We start from the raw sequence: 10203 nt of genomic DNA on the forward strand, positions 1-10203 counted from the left end.
TCATTTGTAGAGGCAAACCTAACATCAGCTTGAGTCAAAGTTTAAAAACTGAACAGATAGCTTCTTACAAAAAAAACCTTTACCTCAGAAAACCAGCCGGAAAGCTAGGCTAATCTAGAATTTAGAATGTATTATGTAATATTTTCAATCTGGCTGAGTAAAACTACTGCAAACAAACATGTTGACTAAAGCTGAGGTAATTCTCAGTCATAAGGCCATGCAGGTTAGCTTCATATTAAGGTACTGTGTTACACAACCATGTTGGCTGACAGATATAAACTGAAAACCAGTCAAATCAAAGTTGAGGGAATAACTTTCTGAATAGAAACTGTTGTTTTTTAGTGCACTTGTAGAATGACATGGCTAACACCTGCTGTTGGCTAACTATTTTCTAAGCAGTGACTAGGAATGGACAACCACAAATTTGTTGTGAAATAGACTTAATGGGCTGTAGTGAAACATAACAAGTACAAACTTTTGTTGAATAGTCCACCTCCGTTCACCGCTTTTAGCTGATGCTCCCAACAGGCGTACAATGCTATTAATAGGTGCACACAGTGCATGCAAAGAAATTGCTATTTTTACACCAAAAGCACGACTCAAAGTTTTCCACAAAATTAGTTTTGCAATCTGTTCCCCTATCCTACCTATGCGTTCATGCTCAGCAGTCGTGACTTAAAGATGGTGGCACCCAGATAACTACCTCAAGGTACTGTGTGTTTAAACAGTGTTTTTTAATAAACAACCTGTGCAGAATAAACAATCGTGAACAATATTATACCCTGAAATATTGTGCCATAATCAGGGTTCTACTTTTTTTTGATGTTTTTAGCAAAAGAAAATTTCAAACTGTTCTTATTTCCCATTATTTATCTACTAGATACAGATTATATCTGTCCAGTATAATTTATTGTACTTTAATGGATAGATGGAGATATTTGGAGTGCATTATTAGTATCATTACAAATTTCATAAAATTCTTGTATTTTTTAATATCTCAGTTACGGGTGTGCCATATCACATTGTGTGCAATAATAAAACATTAAAAATAATTTAAATAATGAAAATTAAATTTCATTTTGTTGCAGTAGTATATTCTTGAAATATCACCAAAAGCATAGTTGTCACAAAAATACCATGAAATATTGTGATATTATTTTGGGGCCATATTGCCCACCCCTAATAATAAACAGATAGATCACTGTGGGCTGTAGGGATCACTATTAGAAAGTGTTTAAATAAATTCCAGCAAATCATGTATAAAACAGCTTTTTTAACATGTTGCTTATTGGAAAATAACTCCATAATTTATTTCACACTCTAAATTTAATATTTAAAAGCACCCATAATCAGAAAAGGCTTGGACAGTATGAAGCTCAGATATTGTTTATTCTTATTGTCAGGTGAACTTTAAATATGTGAGGAGTCTTACACTGGTATCACTGTGGGCTGTAGGGTCTTGGCACCTTTTTCAGTCCTTTGAAAGCATTATATTTAATAAATTACAATTAAATAATGTGTAAAACTGCATTTTAACATGTTTCTTGTTGGTGAAAAACAGTCAGAATAAAAACTAATAAATAAAAACTAAAACATTGACACTAATAATTAAATATTTTAAAACACCCATAATCAGAAAATGCTTGGACAGTATATTAGATATTAGTATCAGATAGTGTTAATTGTTATTGTCAGGTAAACTGTATAAAATGTGAGTAGGTTTACATGCATCACTGTGGGCTTACCTTGCTTTAAAAGCATATTATATAATAAATTCCAAATAAATAATGTCTAAAACTGCTTTTTAACATGTTTCTTGCTGGTAAAGAACCCTCCATAACTTAATTTACATTCAGAATTAAATACAAAAAAACACCCATAATCATAAAAAGGCTTCGATATTGTTTTTGATATTGTCAGATAAACTTTATAAAATGTGAGTAGACTTACATTCATATCACTGTTGGCTGTAGGGTCTTAGCACCTTTTTCAGTGATTTGAAAGCATAATATAAAATAAATTACACATAATTAATGTGTAAAACTGCTTTTTAACATGTTTCTTGTTGATAAATAACTCTCCATATGTTTTCTCCATGTCACTCCCCCACTGTTCCAGCACTTTTTACAACAAAAGGTGAGGTCTATGTGAAGATAATGGAAGAAAAGCTCGTAAACTCACGGTCTGCTGGTAGGTCTCGGTGTCGTCCACGCTGCTGACGCTGAGCCGCTGCAGGTTCTGAACGTTCTGGACGTTCTGCAGGTAAACCGGGTTCAGCATCTGCGGCGCCTGGTTGATCAGCACGTAGGACTCTTGGGCGCGCTGGACCGGCACCAGGTACCGCAGGTTCCCCTGCAGCAGGTTCCCGTCCATCCCGCCGTTCACGTACTGTACGGACTGCAGGGACTGGACGGACTGTAGCGGGGCTCCGGCCACGCTGACCGCCCGCATGGTGGAGGTTCCGTTCAGGCTGAACTGGCCGGGAGAGAGCATCGCGGTCACGGGCTGCTCCGAGGAGAGGTTGACGGTCCGCAGGGTCGCGGTGCTGTGCGTCGTGGGAAGAGTCATCTTCAGACTAAAGTTTACTCCACAGCAGACCGAGGGAGTTACGGGGTCATGGAGTGGTTCAGTTAAAAAAGAGAAAACGCGTGAAAAACTGTTTTAAAGCTGGTTAAACGCGCGTTAAACGACAGAAGCTTCGTCAGAATAGAAGCTCAAACACCGAAACTGAGCCTCTCTCTCTGGGGAGGAGGACCAATAGTATCTGTCTGCAGAGCCGCAGAGCCACGGATATACGGCAGCAGATTCACGCCAGCAGTTTCAAGCCAGTGGCATTCTGCGCATGCGTCAGCAGAACCGCGGATTTAAACCAGCACTTTCAGGCCGGTGGCATTCTGCGCATGCGTTGATACCTTCTTCGATTTTCTTAGCGTTAAATAACTGGTTTGACTTAGCTAGGGTTAGTTAAAAAGTTTTAGGAGGTATTCATATCATATTCTGACACATATTAGTCTTATGTGCCTCGATAGACTAATGGTCTATGGCAGAGGTCACCAACTGGCGGACCGCGGTCCGTGTCCGGACCCAGACGTTGTCCGATCCGGACCCAAACCGAAACTAGAGAGAAGGATTTAATTCTGACCGTATTCATTTAAAGCGGCGGAACGTTTATTGTCTTTATGGTTTACGTGCAGCGCAGTAAGCACACAGACCAATCGCATGTGCTGTAAAATCACCAAACGCCCTCATCTGCTGTGCAGATGCGAGCGCGAGGAGCCGCGCGGAGCCACGCGGGCATTGAGACAGGCGGTGAGAAGTCGGAGAATAAAGCGAGAAAAGCTAATACAGATGGTGCGCACCAGAAAAATAAATAAAAATACTACCTTAATAAAAACATATTAACAGTAATGTAACCTAGCGGTGTTACTTGGAGGAATTAAAAAGAAACAACCGAGACAACAGTGCAAAATATTCCACTTTACTCCACCTGATCAGAACTCAGCAAGAAAAAAAACCCTCCCTCCCTCGCTCGCAGACGCGCTCTCTTTAATCCCAAAACAACCCTACCTCAAAACTAAGGCAACCCCCACGGGACAAAAAGCATTGGCAACTTCCCACATTAGTTTTACACACTACATAATAAAGTCTGATACAGTAATAATATTAAATAAAATAAAACTGCTGTTTTTTTTAAAAAAGCTGATATTTTGGTCAAGTTCAACAAACATTTCTCCACACATTGTATGATTTGTCATTCATGTAATAATCATGACAGGCAGGCGCAAATCTAATATAAATAAAATTAAATAGAATAAATAAAGCATTTTGAAACAAAGCTAACATACAGATTCACATTAATAGACTCGATAAGTTCATTTATTTAATGATAGGTTCATAATGTAATTTATTTAAATTTTAAAACAATACATATTGTTGAAATATACTAGTATGTGTATTTTGTTTTGTCTTTCAGTATACAGTATATAATACTGTATATAATACAGTATATAATACTGAATCATAACACTAAAAGTTAAAAATAGCGACGGTCCGGACCTTGGCCTGGCAAAATTTTCTCTAACTGGACCATAGTGAATTCTAGTTGAATACCCCTGGTCTATGTAGACATATTGTTCAATTACCCTTCAATTTAACCTCAACATTGATAGTTGGCTTACATGGGATTTACTTTTACATTTACTCATAACATGTATATGCCAGAATTAACTATTCACATCAAATATACAATACGTGATGTATATCATAATATAACTTTGGTGCAATGTTTTATATTTAGATTTATGGTTTCTATGCCAATAAAAATGATGAAGTTCTCCCATTTTTTATACTGATTGTCTTTTTTTTTTGGACACTTACATTTACATTCTTTTGTTCTGAGCTGTGAGTTAAAAGTGTCCCAAATGTGTGATGAACAAACCATTGATTTATCTTACCACATGTGCAGGAATTAACTGAGCATAATGTTAAACACTGGGCTAAAACAAATACATATAGACATTTACATGGTAAATATTGCACACATGATTGTATAACCTAGCTAATGATTTATGTAAGCACCCTAAAATTGGACATGAATATGCCTAGGAATTAGGGTTGCAGCGGTAACCGGTTTCACGGTATACCGTGGTATTAAAATGCACGGTTATCATACCGTGTGTGTTTGCTTATTACCGGTAAAACGCAAGCCAGCGGTGAAACTCACCCGCGCATGCGCAACTCTGCTCCGCTTCAGCTCCTCAGCACACAGCGGTGAGAACGGCAGAAAGTGCATCAGACTAGAGCTTCATTAACAATTATTATTGTTAATGAAAACGAACCAAATAACGAAAACTGAAAGTGAAACTTAACTAACTTATTTATAAGCGCTGTTTTCACTCCCGCAGTTCTACAGCGGGAGGTGTTGTGCTGATTCTGTCCGCGAAGCGGGAGTCGGATTGAGCAGGGAGTCGGATTCGGCACAACAGCGGCAGCGCGGCAGCACCTCGCGGCCCGCGGTGTTAGTTGTAAGCGCTCGCGCTAGCCGCAAAATACGACAGAAAACACTGAGAAACTGCAGAATTATGTATTGGACTAAAATGAGCACGAGGAGATAAAAGAGAACCTTTACCTGTGAGTAGCTCACATCAGAATACGCAAATCTCTCTCTCTCTCTGTCTCTCTCTCTCTGTGTCTCTCTCTCTCGCACGTGAACTTCTCCGCACTGTGTTTAGCTGTTCTTAAAAATCATTTTAATTAAATAATAGTTCTATGCTTCTATGTTAGTGTTAATTAACATAATTCTGATCATATTTCGCTCATTCAAACAGCCTGAAAACAGACTTGTAATCTTGTAATCAACAAGCTTGTAATCAATGTGGCCGTAAAGTCACAGCTAAAGGAGGAAATACATCAAACCTGTTCTCCCATCTTCGAAAACACCACCCCGCTGTGCAGCGCAAAGTATGTGTTTAGTTTATAATTTTAATCTGAACATAAATAAAACCTCTTTGTAGTCGTGCACAACCCATGCAGTAAGCGCCCGCAAAAGCGCTGAGTTATCCGAAATTTGGGCACGCAGGTACAGGCGTGAAGTGCGTGCTACGATGGATTCACGTGTCCGTGTAAAGGTCCTGGCCGGACTGGACGTGAAAGACGCCATTCATTTACATGCGTTTATTTTCAAATTCTGACGTGCCTGTTTTTCATATGTTGAAGGTTTTAAGGTATGAAAGCCTTAAAATAGAAATCTCTATTGTGAGGATCATGTCAGAAATAAATCCCCTCTTTCTGCAGTATCTGGTTATATACCAACTTTTTTATATATATACACTCTTAATGCCCTTAAGAGTAGTGGAAAAACATGGTTTCATTCACCTGATGGTGTAGTTTCTACAATAAATAGTTAATTGAACAAAAAAACCTTTGTTGTAATTTCTTTAAGGGTCAGTTTAATAATATATGTAACAAACTGTGATACCGTGATAACCGTGATACCGCGGTATTTTCCGAGACGGTTATCATACCGTGAAAATCTCATACCGTTGCAACCCTACTAGGAATTAAATACCTTAATTAGCTATAATAATTAGAAGGACAAAATATCACTCATCTGCTTAATTCAAGCTCAAAGTTGAGCAATGGCTTTAATAATACATGGTCTTTATGTGTACAATTCCATGTGCAATACTTGAGTAAAATAAACGCTGTTGTTCTATTTTATAAATTACTGACACTGTTTCTCCCAAATTACAAATAAAAATGTAAATGAAAAATAAACAAAAAAAATCAAATACTGCAAATAATGCAAAGAAAGTTCATATTAGAATTAGAATTAATGTTTCTATATGAATATTAACTTTTTTTTTTTTTTTGCATTATTTGAGGTCTGAAAGCATTGAATCTTTTTATATATATATATGGTCAAACATAGTAAAATCAGACAAACTGATCATGATTTTGAAGTAGCCTATTTTATAAAGTATATTTCGTATATTGTGAAGTATACACACACACACACACATATATATATATATGTATATACATTATATACATATATATACATACATATATACTCTATATAGTCTATAGTCTGATATTAATATAATAATATAACGATTGTGTAAAATACTTATTGTATTCACTGACTTACCTTCATGTTGGACTGCTCGGTTAAAATGGAGTTTTAGGTGACTCCTAAGTTTTGTGGCCGATGTTGGCTTATAATGCTGTATGGAGCACAACGGGCAGTGATATTTTTGGCAACATGTGCCACATTGCTCATATTTTGGCACGGAATTGCCTTTTCGGATTGAAACATGCATTTCAATCCCAGCAGAATCGCGTTGTCCTACTGCGCATGCGCAGAATGCCACCGGCTTGAATCTGCTGGCGTGAATCTGCTGGCGTATATCCGTGGCTCTGCGGCTCTGCAGACAGACCCTTCTCAGGAGGAGTCGCGGGGGACTGGCTGTGGGCGGGGCCTGGTCATACCTTTGTGTTCACATTGTACCTAGAGAAAAAGAGTCGACTCCGAGGATTCACTTCGATTCACCATGAATAAAATCCCATAAATTGAACCCATTCAGAGCCCATGTTCACATGGAAACCATTCAGAACCATTCTGAGCCCCACATGAGCGTTCATGCACCTCTGTATGAGATAGGAGAGCAAAGAGTCGATTCCGAGGATTCACTATGAACAGAAACACGCAAACTGAAAAACCTACAGACTACTGAGTTTACTAAAGTTTCTCAGAGGGTCCTCGGGTAATTTTCTCTTTTATGGGGGATCCTCTGTGATTTTATTCCCATTCAAAACGACCATGTATGTGTTTTTCTCAGACGTCCTCTGAGAAAATTACAGACTGAATTACCTACTGTTTTTTCGCTGAACTCTGTGGTCTTCCAATAATTTTAGTCCCTTTCTGACTCATATCTGAGTTTTGTCACCTTGTGTTTAATAAAATATCTATTTGTCCACTGCCATGCACGGAAATTACACTTTGGGTGCACGTTTCCACAGAGATCCACGTAAACACAACAGCGAATGAAAATGGAGGAGCTACTGAACACGATGTCATGTAACCGAGAAAGCCTAAAAACTCACTGGTCCTCCTGTTTTTTCAATTGCAGCCCGGATGCAAGAGTTTTATCACTGAGTAGAAGTGTAAAATATTTTTCACAGACGTGCCCCTGAGATACAAATCCCATCCGCATAGGGCTTATCACTACATTATACTGATGGTGATTATACAAATGATGATGGGATGTATTGTTCACACACAGTTCAGCAGGCTAAACTGTCCTGAACATTTCTATCTATGTATTCAAAGAGCTGATTAGGAAAGGAGGACTCATCTCAGATCAGATCAGAGTTCTGCTGTTCATAAGTGTCATGATGACTCTCCTACTCCTTGGGTCTTTTATATACAGTTCCAGTAAAGAAAAAGTGTTAATTTGTATGAGTGATGGTCTAATTCATATTATGGCAAGAACTACCAAACTAAGTAAAGGAAAAAATACTTTAAGTGAAGATTAGTCAATCTTTATGATGAAACTGGCTCTCAACATGACCACCCCAGGAAAGGAAGAGCGAGAGTTAACTCTAAGTTAATCAGAGTTACCAGTCTCAGAAGTTAACAGCACTCCAGATAAGAGCCACCTAAATGTATTTTGGTTTGTTTAACACTTTTAAGTTACTAGATAATTCCTTATGTGTTCCTTTATGGAAAACATAAGGGATGACTTCAGTGTTAATTCAGATGATTTTAGTATTCATTTCTGTAATGTAGGAAAAAAAAAGAAAAACATTGAATGAGAAAGTGTCACAAGTAGCATTAATTAATGTACCCTTATTGTAAAGTGAAAAAAAATCCAGTCTGTGCCCACGTTTCACCCATCTGAGCCCCACATGAGCGTATTGGCTGGGATTTGGCAGGTTTACACATTCGCTTGCATTTTTAAATCAAGCATGAATATGGTTCGCTTCTTTGACTCTATGCTGGTAATCTTTGCATTAAGCTTCCAGACAAGCTCATGCTATAGTTAGTCAGCTAGCATTTAAAAGTTGTACCCTTGGTGGCAAGTCTTGTGTAACTAAGCTTTAAGTTACCAGGTGTTTTCTATGTTTAATTCACCAACCTAACAAATTTAAACCGGTTTAACATGAATAAATTAGTTGGTGTGCAACATAAACATAAACCTAAACCGAGGTAAAATAATCAGCTAGAGAAGATTTCTTTTTATCTAACCTTCAAGAATCCAGAAAAGTGAGCTAACACTCACAAGTACTCCTCCCTGCAAAACCAGAGGGTGGATTCAGACCACACCCAATTCCTCTCATGTTATGCTTTCATTGGTGTAAAACATGCTGAAAGTTGAAAGATAAGGCTAAAAATGTTTTGTTGTTTTTCTTTGGGTAAGTTTGCATGTTGCATTTTGGGCACTAACCCAAAACAGGTGTGCTTAGGATTATTATCCTGCTGTAGCATTATATCTCATTCTTTTCTTTTCTTTTTTTTTTTTTTTTTTTTTTTTTTACAAATGTGTGTTTGCTTCAAGAATTTGCTGGTATTTAACTGAATATCTTTTTTCTTGCACAAGTAAAATGTTCCATGTGCAACTGGCTACAATATAAGCCCAAATCATAATGAATTCAACAGTTGAGGGTGAGTTCTTTTTACATCTGCTGTTCAAAAATACCATTTTGTCTTCAAAATTGGGCTTATTGGGCCCAAAACGTTATATTTCAAACCATCAGACTTGTTAATAAGTTTCTTTGAAAACATTGGATCCTGTTTTATTTTTTATCTAAGTGATTTTTATGTAGGTGTTGCTGCACAGTAGAACAGTGAACCACTTCTCAAGGGTCTGACAAATTATCTTTGCTGTTAGGTGTCAGATCTTCTCTTTTGGATTAATGGTAGCTTATCGGATCATAAACAGCCACAGTAAATTTCCTGTTAGGTAAAATAGTGTTAGGAAAAGGAACTAACCCTATTTATAACCTCTTCTGCATTCATCTGTTTTGCATATCTTATTATAGCATTCCCACACATTTTGGACTTCAGTGATTAACAGCTTAACAGCAGTAGATGTTCATTCAATTCCTGTATCTGTGCCATTTTGACAGTCTAGATTCTAGAGAGGAGATTCAGCAGATTTTACTGACAGGTTTGTCCTTCAGTATTAGAAGTGATGCTCTTTATGGGTGGAGCAACAACCTGCAGCTTCTGTTCTGTAGGCTGATGATGAAGAGGAAGAAGAACCAATCACTAGTTGTGCTGTAGAAATAGGAAAAAAATAGATCAAGCATTTAACCTATTGATATAATGAGCATACATGCCCGGAGTGGTGGGCAGCAGTTGCTTGAGAGATGTCTTGCTCAAAGGCACTTCTCCCATGTCTTGTAAATTCCAGGGGACCAAGCCGCCCACCATCTGGTTACAAGACTGCTTGTCTCAACATTAAGCCAGTTCAAGGTACAAGAAACAACAACAAGAAAGGCAATACAATATCAGGACTCCAGAGACATTATAGTGCAGCAATGATAGACATCATGGTGCAAACCAAACAGAAAACGGAATACTGTTGGGCAAATGCTAAGGCATGAACCACTGGAGGAGTGGCTCCGATCACCACACAAAGGCAATGCTCAGTAGCAGATCTGAAGGATGCAAACTCTCCACAGGTGTCCTTTAATATT

At 37.9% G+C, this 10203-nt stretch overlaps 1 protein-coding gene across 2 annotated transcripts in view; it reads right to left on the minus strand.

Annotated features, from left to right (window-relative positions):
- Positions 1–2738, minus strand: part of pof1b (POF1B actin binding protein) — a 42418-nt gene extending 39680 nt beyond the window's left edge. For both annotated transcript variants that reach the window (XM_007244445.4, XM_007244444.4), the window contains exon 1: positions 2182–2738. In XM_007244445.4, coding sequence (XP_007244507.3) covers positions 2182–2568 — 387 coding nt within the window. In that variant the 5' untranslated portion in view covers positions 2569–2738. The remainder of the gene's footprint in view (positions 1–2181) is intronic.
- Positions 2739–10203: the final 7465 nt, after the last annotated feature.

Source organism: Astyanax mexicanus, chromosome 17, assembly GCF_023375975.1.
Source record: "Astyanax mexicanus isolate ESR-SI-001 chromosome 17, AstMex3_surface, whole genome shotgun sequence".
NCBI classification, from domain to species: domain Eukaryota; kingdom Metazoa; phylum Chordata; class Actinopteri; order Characiformes; family Acestrorhamphidae; genus Astyanax; species Astyanax mexicanus.